The sequence below is a fragment of the Balaenoptera acutorostrata genome, chromosome 4 (genome assembly GCF_949987535.1).
Source record: "Balaenoptera acutorostrata chromosome 4, mBalAcu1.1, whole genome shotgun sequence".
Taxonomy (NCBI): Eukaryota; Metazoa; Chordata; class Mammalia; order Artiodactyla; family Balaenopteridae; genus Balaenoptera; species Balaenoptera acutorostrata.
In genome coordinates this window covers 92,947,336-92,964,254 of record NC_080067.1, presented here as the reverse complement: position 1 = coordinate 92,964,254, position 16,919 = coordinate 92,947,336, and the positions used below count along the sequence as shown (strand labels likewise).

General features: G+C 41.5%; 2 protein-coding genes across 2 annotated transcripts in view; one reads left to right on the top strand and one right to left on the bottom strand.

Moving 5' to 3' along the window:
* Nucleotides 1-16,919, top strand: part of CD96 (CD96 molecule) — an 87,240-nt gene that overhangs the window by 28,278 nt on the left and 42,043 nt on the right. Inside the window, 3 exon segments of the mRNA XM_057545716.1 lie at nt 529-584; nt 12,193-12,283; nt 14,018-14,206. Of these exon segments, the coding sequence (XP_057401699.1) occupies nt 529-584; nt 12,193-12,283; nt 14,018-14,206 (336 nt within the window).
* ZBED2 (zinc finger BED-type containing 2) lies at nt 6,917-7,520 on the bottom strand. Its single transcript, XM_007198605.2, is given in 2 exon segments — nt 6,917-7,163; nt 7,165-7,520. Coding segments are annotated over 2 exon segments (603 nt in total).

Here is a 16,919-nt window from a genome sequence, read left to right as displayed (position 1 = left end):
AATAAGAACCAGGTGTTCTTCCTGCCCCTTCAGGGACCTGTAACTTGTGCTTTATTTCTAGGCCTTTGGACACATAGAACATTCCTCTCTTCCGTCTGCCCACTGCCTGCCCCTCCTCTCCCCCACATTCCTCCTTTCACCTGACTCACCCAGAAGCATCTTTCAGATATCAGATGCGGCCTCTTCCCAAAGCCTCCTCTTATTCCCCAAGGTTGGGTTAGAAACTTCTCTTAAAAGCTTTCTTCAAATCCCACATGTCCTTAATAACAGTACTTATATCAGTTCTATCAATTCTAATTTCTAGTTTATGTATCTGTATTTTCCATGAAAATGTAAATTTCTCGAAGATGATGAATATGATTTCTTCACCTTTGTTTCCTAGGCATCTAGTATACTGCTGGCACACAGTGGGAGTTTAATAAATATCTGATGAGTTATGAATTTTTTACACACACACACACACACACTAGTGACCAGGTAGGGTATCATTCAGGGCCACTAACTAACTGTGTTTTATTTGCCTTTAAGCTAAGCCAGAAATCCCCACGATTGTGGAAAATAATTCCATGGGTGTCTTCGGAGAGGTGAGTCACGTTAAAGCTTTTGAAAATCTACAGCATAATATGCCAAGGTGTGTCAATTTACATCATTGCTCAGAATGTTTCTCAAAGGACCTTATTCCAATTAATTTCTGGTGGGAATGAAGGAAAGCTGAGTTGACTCTAGAACCCAAATGGGGATCCTTATTTTCTGACCTAGGGCTCTCAGAACATGTGATCTTGTGATCCTTAGTCCTTAAATTTCCTGGAAAAATTGTCTCAATTGTTTAAATTTCTGTTTAATAAATACTGAAGTAGATAGTGAAGGAAAAGTAGGGAGAAAGCAGTGTGAATCCTGTTGTAAGAATGGGGTTTTTGCTCATCCTTTGACGTTTAATTTGTTCTAATTCATTTCCTATACCAGCTTTCCTATTGTTGTTGTTTTTTTTTTTAAGATGTAGGCTTATTTATTTATTTATTTTTGGTTGTGTTGGGTCTTCGTTTCTGTGCAAGGGCTTTCTCTAGTTGCGGCAAGCGGGGGCCACTCTTCATCGCGGTGCGCGGGCCTCTCACTATCGCGGCCTCTCTTGTTGCGGAGCACAGGCTCCAGACGCGCAGGCTCAGTAGTTGTGGCTCATGGGCCTAGTTGCTCCGCGGCATGTGGGATCTTCCCAAACCAGGGCTTGAACCTGTGTCCCCTGCATTGGCAGGCAGATTCTCAACCACTGCACCACCAGGGAAGCCCCCTAGTGTTTTTATTTTTAAGTGACAAGAGGAAATATACCCTTCTCAACTCATTCAGAACCCTGGCTATTTCTTAGGCAGTACAAGGAAGGGCAGGAGAAAAAGGAAATTAGAATGGGGCCCTCTGACTTCAAATTCTTGTAGGTAGTTCCCAGCCTCTAGTCTCTGGGATCTGGGCTTATTTCCCAGCTCGTCCTCTTGCTGGCTGTGACCTTGAACTAATTACTTCACACCTTTGTAGTCAGTTTTCCCATCTATATGAAGGGGGTAAGGAGAGTATCAGCACGTTGTTGTTGTTTTTAGGAATTAAATGAAATAATGCATGAAAAATTTTTGGTATATATTAAGTGCTCAATAAGCATTTTGTTGTTATTACTACTAATGTGTGTTGATCAGCTGTCTTGTGGCATTATGACTTCATTGAAACTTTTCAAAATCCCAAGTAAAATAAATATTCTCCTTAATTCTCAAACATTTCCTGTTACATGGGATGAGAGAAAATTATATTCCAGTTTCTTCTAGCCCCAAGAACATTAAATAACTTATGATTTCTTGTCATGTTTTCACTGAATATCAGTCATGTAATTTGACAGCTGCATACAAATCATAGCTCAGGCTCTGTGGTATGGTTTTAGATGAGTGTATTATCCAAGTCTTTTGATTTTATGAATTAGTCTCTTAGATTAATTGTTATTATAATCTCAAGTACATAGGAAAGGTTTCCATTTTTGTGTTCTGCCACAATTAATTTTCAAGTTTATTAGTGGACTGCATTTTAATAGTTTAAGTAAAATAAATAATCTAATGATATAATGTTTGGTAGGTGTTTTGTTTCTTACCAGGATTTTTTTGTAGGTTCTTGGGCCAATGTTTATAGGTAACATGGACTCAATCCAGATATAGAACCACAAGGTTGGATCCAAGAATTCCAGTTTAAAAAGAAAAGGACTGGGCTTCCCTGGTGGTGCAGTGGTTGAGAGTCTGCCTGCCAATGCAGGGGACACGGGTTCGAGCCCTGGTCTGGGAGGATCCCACATGCCACGGAGCAACTAGGCCCGTGAGCCACAGCTACTGAGCCTGCGCATCTGGAGCCTGTGCTCCGCAACAAGAGAGGCCACGATAGTGAGAGGCCCGCGCACCGCGATGAAGAGTGGCCCCCGCTTGCCGCAACTAGAGAAAGCCCTCGCACAGAAACGAAGACCAAACACAGCCATAAATAAATAAATAAATAAATCATTTAAAAAAAAAAAAAAGAAAAGGACTTTGTCTTATGTGTCATCAGATTTTCTCTTCTGTACCCATGCTTCCCTGGGCACTGACTAGAAAAACCAGAGAACTTTCCTTCCTGGGGAATTAGTTGGTGTGGAATCACCAACTCCACATAACCAGCTACAGGACACAGCTTGTCTGTGGATCTTTTAAGACCTTGACAAACATTGGTAATTCCTCACTCTGATATTCTTATAATCCCAATTATATTTTTAATAACTTATTAACTCTTCAAAGCCCTTTCACATGCTTTTATCATGTGATGCTCCCAATAAGCCTCTGAAATAGGTAGAACATCTTGTTATTTCACAGATGAGAAATTGGGGCCTGGAGAGTTTAAACCACTGGCTGAGCCACTAATGAAGGGCAGAGGTGGGATGAGAATTTAGCATGCCCGTACCCAGGCAGGATGGCATAACGGAAGGAGATCATGCTTCAGGGGCAGATAGAACTAAGGTCAAATCCTAATTCAACCACTTACTAGCAACATAGCCTCATCTAGTAGTTAAGCTCTATGAGTCCCAACTAACTCATCTCCAAAACTGGGATCATAATAAATATTACACAGGGTTCTTAGGTGCATTCGATTTATGCACAGTAATGGAGTATGTAGCACAGAGTGGATGTCTCAGAAATGTTTCTTCCCTTCCCACTATTTATCACTCACTCACTCTCTTTCACTTATTCCTTCCTCTGCATGAATAAATCTGCTATGTGATTGATTCTCAGAGACAGCGGTGGGGCGGGGGGGGGGGGGGGTTAATGAAAAAACACAACAAGATAGGTTGTGGAATCTGATAAACCTGGGTCTGAATTCTCCTCCTTCACTATTAACTCTGGGCCTTGGACCAGATTAGATTAGATTAGATTCCTCATCAATGAACAGGGACAAGATCCCAACCTCACAATGGTGACATAAGGACCAAATGAGAGACCTGTATGCAAAGTATCTACTATCTGGCAACCATTAGTGCAGTAATGGTAATTTCCTACCCTCCTCCCTTCATCTCTTAAAAATTAACCAAGTTAACATGCATGTATTGATGCTTACTAGGTGCTACATGTTCGCTGCACCAGCAGCCCTAGGTGTTAGAACAGTAGGGGTTTGGTCAGCTGTGAACTGTGTCTTCCAGTGGTACTGGTTAAAATTACAAAGCTTATGGTTACTTTAGCTTTCCTGTAGAATAGAAAAGCCCCCAAATTATTCTATCAATGATGCTTTTCGGGCTTAGACATGCTAGGGATGTCCACGGAGAGTGTCACCCCTATGGATGTCGTGTTCTTGCGTGTTTCCAAGGGCTCAGCTTTGCCAGGGCTCCAGCACGGCACACAGCCTCACCTCCACAGCTCCACGGAAAGAAAGAGTCTTTAACATAAACTTCAGGGCCCCCCATGTAGCAGCTTTTTGCTCTAGAGCAAAAGATGCTGGGCCGAAGAGTCCCTCAGCTGCAGCCCCTGGCCCTCTATACCTTACTCTGATGATGCAGCAAAAGAAAGCACAGGAGAGATACACGAAAACTCTAGTTTACTCAACAGGGCAGTCTTTGCACGAGCCACATGTATCTCTTTTTCCTGCCTGTGCTTTTACTCGATCATCTCCATGGGTCCTGTCTTTGTCACTCTCTATTATGTTTTACAAAATTTAGGAAAAAAACTTAAAAAACAAACAAAAAACAAAACTACCTCATGTGAAATGTAGGAAACAAAAGCAGGTGGGATTAAAATGCCTAAAAAGGAAGAGAGGTTAAAATAATAAGACCCATGGAAAAAAGACACTGTAATCTGAAAGCAAAACATCAGAGTTTAGCAGGAAAGCTCCAGTAGCTATTTACAGAATTTGATTGTTTCTGTTTATTTAATTTTGGTTTTGCAAAGCCTGAGTTTTTGTGGATTCCTTGACCTTCTTAATCTCCATTTCCTGTGTGTGTGTGCATGTGTGTGTTGTGTGTGTGTGTGTGTGTTTAAGATTAGATATCACAGCCTTTTTTCCCCCTCATAGCATCTTTTGTGGCACATTAAGACTCTTGAGTCCAGATCTCCAGCCGTGTGACTCCCAGCTGCCATCATCATTTGCAGCGGTGAGCCCCTGAGCCCCTGAGCTTTCACCACAGATGGAAAGGGTCCTAAAAGGGGCACCACACCCCTGGGGGGAAACCATAAGGGAGGTGAAAGCTTTAATATCAGGCAGGTTTCTAGAAAAAAGGGGATTACAGGACTGCAATGCAGCCTGGGTTTTTCACAAGCCTGGTGTTTGGACTTGTGTCTTTTCACAAACAGCTCACAGGGAAGACAGATCTGACTGTTAGAGCTGCTGACATGTCTAAGAACAGCAGTAAAAAGGAGCCACATGGGTGGGGACCAAACGAGGCAAGACACCATTATTATACCAGGATCTTGTCTGCTTTAGGGACATGGCTGTCTACAAGATGAAATGCTGGCTTTGTCTCCTCTTGTCTTCCCCTGCTCTCACCATGCCCTCTTCCCCACTCCCAACGCAGTTTTAAAAATAAATAAATAATAGGTTCTACAGGAATCATCCGAAACAAGTCAGCTCCAGCACAAAGGCCAGAGTAGTTTCTAGTTTGATTTTATTCTACTCCTGAGTTAATATTTTAAGCATATCCTCAGCAGCCCAGGGAATTTTCCTCTCCATATGGACTGCTGGATCCCTTTTCTCAAAGCATCTCTAAATATTTAAAGATGAACAGCTCTTAAAAAATCGGAGAACAAGGCGTTGGCATGCAGTTAGTACCTTAAAGAGGAATATAATCTGAAACCTACTGCTCAAGTGAATGAGTGGTCTGCGTGTTATGCGGGGACAAAACAAAAGCTACTTAACTCATTAAAGTTGACCTCAGAAGCTAAGAACATGTTCTCTGTTCTTCACTCTCTCAGACAGTCAGGGTCTCCTACCTTTCCATGGTGAATTTTCTCTAGGGAACTGTCTCTTTTTTTTTTTTTTTTTTTAAACATCTTTATTGAAGTATAATTGCTTTACAATGGTGTGTTAGTTTCTGCTTTATAACAAAGTGAATCAGTTATACATATACATATGTTCCCATATCTCTTCCCTCTTGCAACTCCCTCCCTCGGAACTGTCTCTCTCTCTTATCTTCACATTTCTTCTCTATCCCTGTTTCTTTTTTGGTTTTCTGCCTCTGTTCTTTATTTCTCCTAATATACCCCAATCTCTCCACCTTTTTCTTTTTCTTTTTCTTTTTCTTTTTGAGGTTCTTTCATCTCTTCCTCATATACTCCTCCTTTTTTTTTTTTTTTTTTTTTTTAAATTTTATTTATTATTTATTTTTGGCTGTGTTGGGTCTTCGTTTCTGTGTGAGGGCTTTCTCCAGTTGCAGCAAGCGGAGGCCACTCTTCATCGCGGTGCGCGGGCCTCTCACTGTCGCGGCCTCTCCCGTTGCGGAGCACAGGCTCCAGACGCGCAGGCTCAGTAATTGTGGCTCACGGGCTTAGTTGCTCCGCGGCATGTGGGATCTTCCCAGACCAGGGCGTGAACCCGTGTCCCCTGCATTGGCAGGCAGATTCCCAACTACTGCGCCACCAGGGAAGCCCCATATACTCCTCCTTTAACAGCTTAAAATGAAATCAAATTATGCTTTAATGTATATCCTCTATCTTAATGTTTAATTCAAGTGAGTTGAAAAGTCTTTAATTTTCTCTGTGCTAATTATGCATTAGTTACTTATGTGTTAGATTGTGAGAAAGACAGGATTCAGACAGGCTATATTGATGAAACAGCTTTAATATAAGCACGGCAATAATGGGAGAAGGATATGCATCAGAAGGGTCTGGAGATCTCAGGCTCTGGTTTCTTTGTCCTTCCACTGCTGGGTCCCACAGAACAAGCTTTGTATCCAGTTCTCAAATCGACACCAGCATGTGTGCAAACACCTGTCTCCCAGGAAGCCTAATCTCTGTTCATGGTGGGGTCTCAAGAGTGAGCTGGTCACATAGGCATATTCCAGCCACCCAACCAGCCTCAACCATCAAAACCTTCAGTTCCACCAAAACCAAGTGCTAGGCATAAATCCCATTATTTTCACTCATCAGTGCTGACAGGCTGGTACATTCTGCCCCCAAATAACCCACAGACCCATGGTGGCCAACCGACATTTCTCTTTAGTTAGTATATTTTAAAGTTTTGGTGAATACACCTCTAAGGAACCTTATAGACAAGCATTTGGCCAATTCAGTCCTGCTGAGATTAACCCATACTATGCTCTCTTTCTCTTAAAGACAATATCCCACTAAGCCACTTCACTATATATTAGAGCTGGAACTAAAATGGCCTTCTTTGCTATGGGTCTAAAGTCAGTGTTTTCAGGATAGAATCCCCCAAGCCCCGTTTAAACAAAATGGAAGGGATGAACTACTGCGGGCTGGTCTTCCTCCCTCTGGCAGGCCTTCTTCTCAGCCCTCACCTTCCGCCTCATCTCCAGGATGGCCCTTTCCACCTCATCCAGGGCTCGCTCTCTCCTTTCCACTGCCCTCTCCCTCCTAAGTACCTCCTTTTCTCTTTGGCTGGCCTGCTCCAGGATCCTGGCCCAGTCGCCCCCAATGCCTGTGGGGAGCTGTGGCCCTTGAAGCCTGGCACTGCCCAGCCTGACCATAGCCACTCTTCTCCAGCTCCTCTCTGTGCATGCTTTTCAGATGCTTCCACAGGGCTGTGGTGCCCACGTTAACCCCAGGGCCACGGTCCACCTGCCCGCCACACAGGCGGCAGGTGGCGTATGGGTTGGGGTGGTGTCCAGCACCGGCAGGGGCCAGGTGGAAATACTCCCAGGCCTCGGAAAACCAAGTCCCCCTGTGGTGGGGCATCAGGGTGGGCATGGCACCTGCAAAAGGGCCAACCAGTTCTCCCGTCTCACTGATCTCCTCCTCCTCCTTCACTTCTAAGTACCCTTTTGCCTTTATCCTGGTTCCCTCCTCTTCCTCCTCTTCCCGCCTCATCCTGTCTCTTCTTAACAGCTTTCCTTTCCAAAAGTCTCTAAGGCTAAAAGTGTACCTGGGAAGGGACTGTGGTGACTCTTGGGGATTTGCAGTAATGGTCAAAGGCTGGCCACACCTGGGTGGTGTGATGTTTCCTTCTTTCTGCTTCACTGGAGAGTAGGGGTGAGTCAGAGCCAAGCAAAATGGCCTCGGAGGCCCTCCTGTACATTCCCTCCATGACCTGGATACATACCGATCCCTCCTTGGCTGGCCCAGAAGACAAAACAAATTCGTGCAACAAATACAAAGCTCTGTAGTGATCTCAGTGTTCTCTACATCAACCAGCAACACAGGTGTTTTTGAATATTGAAAATTTTAGGTTTTTCTCTTGATTCTCCTCCTGGCTGCTTCCGCTGTTGCTGCACTCCTGGAGATCGATCCAATGCCTTCTGGAAGCAGGAGGAGCAGCCTCGGGGTTCAGACTGTTCAGGAGCCCCAGGGCTGGGGCCTCACTGGGTCTCCCTCAGCGTGGGTAGAAGCACGCATAGACAGATGCTGATGTCTGGAGACTCGCGTTTCCTCAGATCGGATGCAACAGGCTGTCCGGAGGCTACAAAGTCTGCCAGGGTCTGGGAAATAAAGTCCTCAGTGTGAGGTTAGCTTGTCCCTAGGGAGGTCCCTCTGGGGCTGGGATTCTAGGAACTCCACACAGCAGGCTTAGCTGTTCTCAGCGGGAGGAGCCGGCATGCCCGAAGGAGAGAGAGGTGGAGCGAATCTCCGCAGACCTGGTCGCGCCTCGGTGTCCTGGGCAAGCAACTCACCATGCTCCACCTTCCCAGGCACCATCGCCTGCAAAGCCAACAGCTGATGAGAACTTCCTGACAGCAGCTTACTCCAGATGTTTGGCTTCTTTTGAGATGTACCTCATTTTAAGAATAAATAAACCAAGGGAAAATTATAGTACATGTTAAAAACAGCCTGACTTCTCTCTCCTTTCTTGGGTCATTTCTTAAGTGATGGAGAGCCTGTTTGTCAAGCTCTGCAACCTTGAACAGTCAGGAAGCACCTCCCAGCCGCAGGTGGGTACTTACAGGCGAGCAAGGCTGTGGGCTGGTCTCTGATGGCTCTGGGCCAGGGTGAGCACTCCTGCCACCTTGGAAGGCTGTTAGCTGACTCCTGTCCCTGGGAGGAGGGCACCTCCAGTTCCTGTTCCCACCCACTTCCAGGGAAGCCTGGTTTCCAAGTGGGTGTGTCCCTGCCTGTAGGGTTTTTCTGCAACAAATGCAAAACTTTTCTCCGCCCCCCTCCACCACTGAAGAAAGTTGTCCCTGGCAAATATCATGTAGTGAAACAGTAAGTCAAGCACCTACAAGTTCTGCTTCCAGAAGACTAGATCATCTGGCCTGTCAAGCAAAGAAGGAGATTTAAGAGGGGGAATGGGTGACGTATGGGCAGAGAAACCACATGCCTCAAAGACATCTGTGGTTTTAAATATTCTGTCCAATTGTCAGACCATGAGTCTCCATTTTTGGTTGGAAACTATTGATGTTGTAAATACAGTCAGTAGAAAAGCCAGAGAACTTGCAGAAAGGGGAAGATTAAGTGAAAGGACTTCCCCCCCGATTTAGAGAAATATAGCAAATTTGGGGTTGCTTTTTATTATATTATGTAACTAGAATTGGAAAAGCTGAAATATGTTGACTTCTACTCTCAATTGGAATGAAATAAAGGGATAATCAACTTAAGCAAAAAATATGTATTTCAGATAGATAGATAGATAGATGATAGATAGATAGATAGGTAGATTTAGGAAGGAAAACCTACTAAGAGGAGACAGGCACATTTTAAAGAAGATGTCCATGGGAGAAAAAAATTTTGAGTTATAGAAGAAAATATAGAAATGGTAGAGTAGAAAACATGTAGAGACTGAAAGTCAAATTTCAAGTGAAAAATAAATGTGTGGGGCATGGAGAGACCCCAAATAGAAATGAAGAGTTGGTAAACAAATAGGGAAACTTTTTTTTTTCTTTTTTTAGGTTTTCTCTTTCTAGACTAAACAGCTATTTTCAAACTGAGTCTGTGAAAAGTCCTTTGGAAAAGGTTCTGTCCAAACTTAAGCAAACTGAATATGGGATAATTTACAAATGGTCACCATTTCAGTATTTCATCTGTAGAAATAAGGGAATGATCAGTCTTACAGCCAGATTTGGATTCATTTTTCCTGACTCATCAGTTTTATCCTGCTCCAACCTCTCCTTCCAGGACACATCCCCACCTCACTCCCAAGCCCATGAACTGTTCCATCTGCCCATCTTTGTGAATTCCCCACTACTTTTCACCTGTAGGATCCAGGCCCAACTCTTGCCTGTCCACAGAATATAATTGTGCCCTCTAAGTTATTCCCAGATTTCATCCTTCTCTGTACTCCCACAGAACTCTCCAAATACTTTTTGGCACTTACTGCAGAATTCTTTGTGCTACTGTTCACGTATTCCATATGTACTTAGACTAATGTGCTGGAGAAACCAATAATTTGCTTGTTTCATGAATGCAACAGACACACTGAGTGAGTCAATGATTTTGACTTCTCAGCAGAATAAGGTGGGTGTGTGTGTGCATGCTTATATGTATGTGTACGTAAACTCTTGTTCATATTTACTTCTTTTTTTCCCAAATTTAGCATGTTTTTCTTCTTAATTGTTTGGAAATACAGCTCTGCTTTCTCAGCAAAACCATATGTGCTTGACATTTCATTATATGTTCGACTTCAATTTGAACTAGTTTAGTCTGAAGCTTTTCAATTTTGGAGACTAAAGGAGTTTTGGGACAAGAACCATATCCCTAAACAAAATCTTGGAACACTGTCTGGAGCTGGTATAGAATATATGAAATCTGAATCATTCCATGAAATCTGAATTCAGAGAATCTACAAGAGTTAAATCTTTTTGATATTTTTATTAAGTTGACAAGAAATTTCTTCAGTGAGCCAGTTGCCTTTATGAAATAATGGAACCCCTACTTGTTCCTGATATGACCATATCCTCATCTTTTGGTGGGTTGAATGAGCACGGAGAAAATGGATCATGAGAGGGGTTAAAGGTATGGGCATTAATACAAACCTTTACAACTTTTTTTTTTTTTTTTAACCTTTACAACTTTTAAAAAACATTTTTTTTCCTATAACTCTTACATGGACGACCTGGAGATAAATATCAATCTTTGGCACTTTATTGGATTAAATAAATTGAATTATCTTTCCTTTACTTAATAAGAATGTATTTCAGGGGACTTGGTTTTACTTTTAAGACAGAAAGGGACATAATTTCATGGAGCTGCATTCCTGTCATGTGCCTGCATCCCATTGGCAAGTGCTTGAATGGGTAGGAAAGCTGGGGCTGCAATGTTTGCTACTACCATTTTGGATACAACAGATGACCTCCTCTGAAAGTCTCATGATTTCCTTGGGGTTTTTGCCATGATGTGATGTTCTGAGGGATGTTCAACTGCTCCTTAGTGGGATCTCACCAGAAAGATGGGACTTAGTATCCTGAGGTTTGATTTCTCAGTTCTGCTCAAGACCAGACTCTTTGGACATCACTATCCTGTGGGGAAATTGGCACACCAAGCATTAAATATAGTTAATTGTTCTTTACTAGTTAACTAGCATATTCATCAATATTCATGTTCATCAATGAAAAATATTTGAGAACTAAGAACTAGGGCTGGTCATATGTAAAACACACATATCTCTGGATGAGAAGACAAGTAACTAAAAATGGGATTATAATTTTGCAGCGTCTCGGATAAAATAATGAAGATCCAATAAGTCTTATCGGATATTTTCACCAGGCTCTTGAAAAACCTACCATCTTACAAAGAACAAACACAGTGTTGGAAATAAAACATAACTAACCCTCTTCTAAGCTCCCGGGTTTGGTAACATAAGCTACCTCTTCTTCTACTTCTTTCTTATTTCAATACAACGTGTTTTACCAGGAAATGTCTTGGACTGGGATTAAGGTAACTCTTCCAATTGTGCCATCAACTACATTCTACTCCTTTTAACCATTCTGTGATTCTGTGCCTTGATTTCCCCATCTGTCAAATGGCAATAATAAGGTGGGTCCTATCTAGCCTATAGGATTGTTTAGATGATAAAATAAAAAATTAATTAGGAAAACTCTTTACAAGTCAAAAGTGAGATGTTTATATTAAATGGTTCCTGTAATTGTTGCTACAAATAGTACTTTACATTATTTGGGGAACGAAAGCAACAAAAGTCTGGCTTTCTTTTAGCGTTCAGCGTAACAGAATATTCTTCTCTGGCCGCTGCCTATTACAGCTTCTTCTTTCTATTCTTTGGTTTCCTTTTATACAGTTTTATTCTGCCTGTGTAGGGATGCAATTTTCCTCTTCCAGAATCCAGACTTGCAACGTTAGTATAGTCCTAGATTCTTCTTAAATTGACCTTAAATTCTAACCATTAATTTATAACATCTCTATAGGAGATTGCCTGTTTATAGTTCACTCATTAAACCTCTTAAAGGTAAACACTGCCTTGTTAAAAGTGGAGAAAATAATTTTGTGCCAATTTGCCTTGTTTGAGGCTTGGTGGAGATGTAAGGGGTACCAATTCAGTTTCTTCTGAATTGGCAAATAATTCTTTCTGTATTCTGCCTTTAACCCCCTCCAGAGAATATTTACCTGCTCACTGAGGAATGTATTTCCCACAGCAAATCTCACATGGTTTATAGAGAGAAGCTTCCCTCAAGGTGAAAGAGAAGGTAAGGAAATCAGTCAATGGAAGCGGGTTTGGCAAAGAAAGAAAACAAAGAACAACAGAAGTTGCCACTGCCCCAGTTGATCTTGGCATTTAAGAGCAAGTCTCATTCCAAGAAAAACATCATCTTGCCTACTACCAAATGCCATTTTCTCGTACCTCATCTAGCTCCTCCAAGGGGTTGGGAGGTAACATTTCCCAGAATATAAGAAATATATTTGACTTGGTCAATTCGTATATAAACACTAACGTTGTATTTAACTGTCGGTAAATGCAAATCTTTTATATGAGTGCAAACCAGTTTAATTCAACATACATGAATTAATCATTTCATTTAGTTCAGTGAACTTAGCATCACTACTTTAAACCAATAAACAAATAATTTCTACTTTTTCTTGCAAGGATCTGGGTGGGGTGGGGGTGAGGAGGTCTGGAGGAAATGTACATGAAGGACTTGGCTCCATGACAAAGGAACATGTTTACCAAGAGGATTAAAAGTTCCTGGAGCAGGACACACATCAAGACAAGCTCAGGTGAGAACATACAAAGCCATGTTCTCATAGGTGGTAAACATGGCAGCCTCCGCCAGGACAATCCCAGCTGTCTCCTGCCTGGGACAGCAGCCCTTCTCCTTTCTCCTGAGTCATTTTTCCTCAGAGCTCAGTATATTTTCAGCAGTAACTGAGTCACATAGCTCTTGCTGCATTATGATCTTTAATTGATAAAATTTTAAGTTTACGTTGATGAATGATTGTATTGATCCACTTGATCCATTTTGAGACTATTAACTGGTTTTGTTATTAGATCACTTTAAAAACAATTCACCCACAATAATGACGGGATGCAATCCTGCAAATATCTTTTAAGGGTCATTATAGATATGTTCTGTTAAATAAGCTGTGATTTGATGTGCCCATTACCCTTCCAACCTTGAGGCCAGGAGGTATGGCCAGAATTTTACCAGCGCACAGCTGCATTTAGTTATTACTTCGGCAAGTGATAACTTCAGAACTGGCATTTAGAACCCTCAATGTCAAGAAGCTGTGAGAGAAAGTTCTGGCCTACAGGGATGGAGAGTTTTACATTCATTTCCTTCTACCATGTATGCTATTTGGAGGTGGTACTAACAGTGGCAGTTAGTATTTCTAAAGAAGACTTGCAGGACCCAAAATGACAGTGTTATAAGTCTACAGCTTAATTCAGGAAAAGGATATAATCTAGCAGCAATAGTCTTAAAGTAAGGTTATGCCTCCCATGTACACATTTACAGCACTCAAAGTGGGGAGCCCAAAATGGAGTCTCAGCTGAGGTGGTTTTATATTTTCCCGGTCACTTAGGCATATTCCTGCTACTACTGATACTCTACAGAAAAGTCCTCCCAGGTTCTCGCCTAGGCAAGGGGCAAATCATCAATCTCACTGTTACCAATAAGCAATGCTGATGAGCTGGGAAAACTTGTCCCTAGACCCACTAGACCCATGGTTACAAATAAAGCAGCACTTTTAATCAATATATTTCCTACCTTGACCATGGATCGATGCCATGCAGGAGCTTGAACAAAAGAGTTCAGGTTAATTCCAGGCCTGCCAGACAAACGCTCACTGCAAAGAAGCTGTGGTTTGACCACTTTAGATTCTATATCACCATAAACCACACTGCCTCTAGCCATGCCTTGGCATCATTGTATGGCTCATACGGAAAACGTTGGCGACTAACCTTGTTCTTATCTGCCTTGTAGAAATACACATTACTAATGAAAAGAGAAAAGACAAAGGAGGATTTTGGGAACTGAAGTCCGTTTTGACAAGTGTGTATGATAATAAACCAGCCCAATCAAACAACCTGACCATCTGGTGTATGGCTCTGTCTCCAGTCCCTGGAAGCAAAGTGTGGAATAGCTCATCCGAAAAGATCACATTTTCCTTGGGTGAGTTGTCTATTTAATGAGATCAACAAGGGGTGGCCAAGACTGCCGTAAGTTCAGAACATTTCTAACTGAAACAAATAAAATACTGATTATTTCCATGATACTTTAATCTCTGAAAACTCTCTCTACACAGCTCAAAATTATTAGATTTCAAAGTAGGGGACATTTTTTGACTAAAGGAACTCTACTGAAAGGAATTTCTTCAAATAAAAAATAGCTGATTCCTGTTTCTAAGAATTTCTGGTGAATACAGCAATTTTTTAATTCAAATTCCATTAATAATAACTAGCATTTTTGTTAATCTACAATATAATGAAAATTAACACTAATATATTGATGATTTAGGGTTTTAAAACCCTAAAATTACTTCAGAGTCTATAAAAACATTCATTTATGTATAGGATATATAATTCTAATACTTAGGAATGGATAAACCATGTATGAGATATAATGATTTTATTTTCTTTTTATTGAAGTATAGTTGATTTACAATGCTATGCCAACCTCTGCTGTTATAACAATTTTAGTATCCCTAGATTTGAAGCACAAAATCTGACACGGAGGGTTTTTATGAATTGAAAATTGATATGTGGGATCGTTCTACTTATTACAACATTAGATTAACCAGCATATTCATTACTCTGAACCAGATCAAACAATAAAGATTTACTACATGAAAGATGTGAACAAATACCTCAACAAATACAGTGACAACAGATTGTCTATAGAAAATAGAAGTGCATAATGACAACTGTCAAATATGCATATGTAACAGTAAAGTAATACCTATAAAACTTAAACAGCTTTGCAAGTAATTATTATGACTCTGCAGAACCATTAACATCTTTTACCACCTTCCTATTTTCAGAGATACTGTAGTCTATAACATACTTATAAAAACCAGAATAATTGATGAGGAAAAGAGTTTCCCTTTGTTTCAAGGCTACAGTCTGCATATTGGGTCCTTCCCAGCCCTGTTAGCAATGCTGTTAGTTGGTTCCTGCGAGCTTTGGATGGGGTATGTTGCTGTGTAAACCCATCCCTGTTGTGCAGAAACAGGTGCCATTCAGACATGAGGACAGTGGCGTCATCCCTGCAAGCCTGCAACCGCGCCCGTTCACGTCATTCTGTGAATTTTGAGTTCATCATTCAGAAATGGTCATGAAACATCCATACTCAACTTGGCCTAATTCCCTCAGAAATAAGGGCACCTCCTTTCCAGAAGACTGTACAAGGTTAGGGCTGCAGTCTTGGAACAGTGTGAAGGTAACTGGTTCTCACATAGATTTACCAGTAGCTTTGGCAGAATCTAAGGACATGAACTAAAAAGGAGTTAACCTCAAATTCCTAAGGAGAATCCTATTCCCATCATAGACAGAGCCACTTTTGAGAAAACAATATTTTATGATGTTAAGACTGGTTCTTGTTTTTTTGTTATTGTCTCAAGACTTTATTTTTTAGAGCAGTTTTAGATTCACAGCAAAATTAAGAGGAAGGTACAGAGATTTCTCATATACCCTCTCCCCACACATGCATCCTCTCCCTCATTATCAACATCACTCACCAGAATGGTGCATTTGTCACCACTGATGAAGCTACATTGACACATAGCAATCACCCAAAGTCCTTAGTTTACTTTAGGGTTACCTCTTGGTGTTGTACATTCTACAGATTTAGGCAAATGATGTACTCATCATTATGGTTAGGTTAGGTCATACAGCCCTAAAATTTCACCGACCTAAAATTGACTTCTTTCACTTAGTAATATGCATTTAAGGTTCCTCCATGTCTTTTCATGGCTTGACAGATTGATTTTTTAGCACTGAATAATATTCCACTGAATGCATATACCACAGTTTATGTATCCATTCATCTACAGAAGGACATCTTGTTTGCTTCCAAGTTTTGACAATTAAAAATAAAGCTTCTATAAACATTCATATGCAGGTTTTTGTGGGGCATGCATTTTCAGCTCCTTTGAGTAAATACCAAGGAGCACAATTGCTAGATTGTATGGTAAGAGTATGTTTAGATTTATAAGAAACCAACAAACTGTTTTCCAAAGTGGCTGTACCATTTTGAATTCCCACCAGCAATGAATGAGAATTCCTATTCCTCCACATCCTTGCCAGCATTTTGTACTGTCAATATTCTGGATTTCAGCCATTCTAATAGGTGTAGCAGTATTTCATTGTTGTTTCAATTTGTGTTCTCTGATGACATATGATGTGGAGCATGTTTTTATATGCTTGTTTGCCAACTGTATATTTTCTTTGGTGAGAAATCTGTCTCTGGCCCATTTTTATTTTTTTTTAACTTTTTAAAAAATTTATTTATTTTTGGCTGTGTTGGGTCTTCGTTGCTGTGTGCAGGCTTTCTCTAAGTTGCAGCGTGCGGGGGCTACTCTAAGTTGCAGCGTGCTGGCTTCTCATTGCGGTGGCTTCTCTTGTTGTGGAGCACGGGCTCTAGGTGTGCGGGCTTCAGTAATTGTGGCACACGGGCTTGGTAACTCTGGCTCCTGGGCTCTAGAGCGCAGGCTCAGTAGTTGTGACTCACGGGCTTAGTTGCACTGCGGCGTGTGGGATCTTCCTGGACCAGGGCTCGAACCCATGTCTCCTGCATTGGCAGGCGGACTCTTAACCACTGCGCCACCAGGGAAGTCCATCTGGCCCATTTTTAAATCAGGTTGTTTGTTTCCTTATTGTTAAGTTTT